This window comes from Eimeria maxima, genomic scaffold, assembly GCF_000499605.1.
Source record: "Eimeria maxima Weybridge genomic scaffold, Emw_scaff858, whole genome shotgun sequence".
Classification (NCBI taxonomy): domain Eukaryota; phylum Apicomplexa; class Conoidasida; order Eucoccidiorida; family Eimeriidae; genus Eimeria; species Eimeria maxima.
The window spans coordinates 12,126-14,442 of NW_013564008.1; the positions used below are offsets into that span (position 1 = coordinate 12,126).

At 41.8% G+C, this 2,317-nt stretch overlaps 1 protein-coding gene across 1 annotated transcript; it reads right to left on the bottom strand.

The window, feature by feature from the left end:
• Positions 1-369: 369 nt before the first annotated feature.
• EMWEY_00044500 (14-3-3 protein, putative) lies at positions 370-2,069 on the bottom strand (the record flags this gene model as incomplete). Its single annotated transcript, XM_013479054.1, has 4 exons — positions 370-435; positions 662-1,387; positions 1,605-1,675; positions 1,784-2,069. The coding sequence occupies 4 exons, from the start codon at positions 2,067-2,069 to the stop codon at positions 370-372; spliced, it is 1,149 nt and encodes a 382-aa protein (XP_013334508.1).
• Between the last annotated feature and the right edge of the window lie 248 nt (positions 2,070-2,317).

Genomic DNA, 2,317 nt, shown 5'->3' on the forward strand with positions numbered 1-2,317 from the left:
TTCAGGTGTATGCTCAACATTATTATTATTATTATTATTTATATTTATTTGTTTATTTTTATTTATTTGTTTATTTTTATTACTTTTCTCTAATATATCTAAAGCATTCCTATACAGACCTAAACTTTGCTTCCTTAAGGATTGACACTCATCAGGGTCCGTCACTACCTATACATAAATAAATAAATAAATAAATTATTTATTTATTATTAATGTATTATTGTTTGTTTATTTATTTATTATTCATAATTATATATAGAAATTAAATTATTTAGTGTAAATAATTTATAACAAAAACAGGAAACACTAAAATAAGGGTTTAGGGTTTAGGGTTTAGGGTTTAGGGTTTAGCCAATTAGATAGCCAAGCTTAACAGACCTGAGATGCATAACGATAGACGTCTGCGTTGAGTTGCAAGTAAAAGACTCTTGCCTCCTGCAGATAAAACAGAAACCCCCCAAACCCTAAACCCTAAACCCTAAACCCTAAACCCTCGATAAAGGGAAATGGCATATAGACCTCTCTCCCTCTATACGTTTCATAGCAAGTAACATCGAACTACCGCAAGCAAAACCTTGATGTTTCCTTATCAATTTAGGGTTTAGGGTATAGGGTTTAGGGTTTAGGGTTTAGGGTTTAGGGTTTAGGGTTTAGGGTTTACCAGATTATCTGCAGCTGGTAGTAGAGCACGATTAACCATATTATGTATTTTATTAGCAAGTTCTCTTACTTCATGAATAATTTGTCTTAAGAAAAGATTTAATCTTTTTATAAAATATTCATAATAATATAATATTATTTCTGCTGTTAATGTATCTAATAGTTGCTGAGGTATTGGTACACCTTGGCTTACTGCTGCTGCTGAATCAGGAGCTATAATAGTACTACTACTGCTGCTGCTGCTGCTGCTGCTGCTGCTGCTGCTGTCAGTGGTGCTGTTGCTGTTGGTGTTGTTCGTACTGTTTGTTGGGGTTGGGGGAAGAGGAGGGGAAGGAGAATTATTAGGGGAATCGCTGTCTTCGTCAGAGGAGGTTTCGTCATCTGCTGCTTCTGCTGCTGCTTGAGCTCGCTGCAGTGCAGCAGCAGCAGCAGCAGCACTACGTTGCCGCTGCTGACGTACCTTAAGACGAGGTACTAAGTTTCTTGTTGCTCCTACACCTTTTGTTACTGCTGTTTCTGCTGCTGTTGCTGCTGCTGATTCTGGAGATTCTCCAGCTAATGTTAATCCAGCAGCAGCAGCAGCAGCAGCACGGCATGCAGCAGCAGCAGCACCTCTATCACGAGCCATACGCCATGCAGGGCCTGCTGCCTTCAGCACTGCATGCGCTCCGGATATCATGTAGTAAGAAGACCGACTGTCGGATATCATCGCCTTTACTGTATTCGCCTGCATGCGCATGCACATATTTACACACGAGGGCTTAGGGTTTAGGGTTTAGGGTTTAGGGTTTAGGGTTTCTTAAGGAATTATGGTCCATGAGCTGTTGTATATGAAAAAGCAAGCTGCAATACGCCGGAGTCCCAAACCTCCCGTGTCACAAGCTCCTACTCCTTGATTTGAGGGTTTAGGGTTTAGGGTTTAGGGTTTAGGGTTCAAGACGTACGAGAAGTTCGCGATGTTTTCGCGACAAAACAGGACGCATTCTTACGGCATCCTTAAATGCCTGGAAGATTTCTGCGCAAATACGCCCAACACTCCTGCATTAACTCTAGGGTTTAGGGTTTAGGGTTTAGGGTTTAGGGTTTAACACGGTAAAGTATGCTGCAGCAGCTCAACGCTTACCGTCTCTGTTTCTGCATTGTGCTGTTACTTCTATTTTTGCCTCTGCTGCATAAGAGAGGGGATCTCCTTCATCTTCTGTTGCATCTGAATGGTGCGAAGCAGCAGCATTTCCCTTATGATGCTGCTGGTCTTGCTGCTGCTGCTTCATGTGCTGTTCATGGTCCTGATGCTGCTGCTGCTGTTGCTGCGGCTGCTGCACAAGGAGGCCACCAAATCGAGCTGCAACAGCACTCCCTGGAGCCACTGACGGCCTCCAAGGGCCCCTATTAAGGGCACTAGATGCCATGAGAAGAACAACAGAGATGTAATGGATATTATTTACTGATAGAAGAAGAAGAAAAGAGTAAAGTTCCTCTTGATCACGAAACGGAAGATGAAGGCGCCACGCCACTAGGGCGGGGAGGACGGGATCAAGAAGCCGCTTTGGGGAAATAAATACGAATAAATCATAAAATAAACAATAAAAATGATGTTTAAGTAAGCAATAGCTTATAAAAGGTTGATGTTCTTGTGATAGTCTGTATAGGTATTATG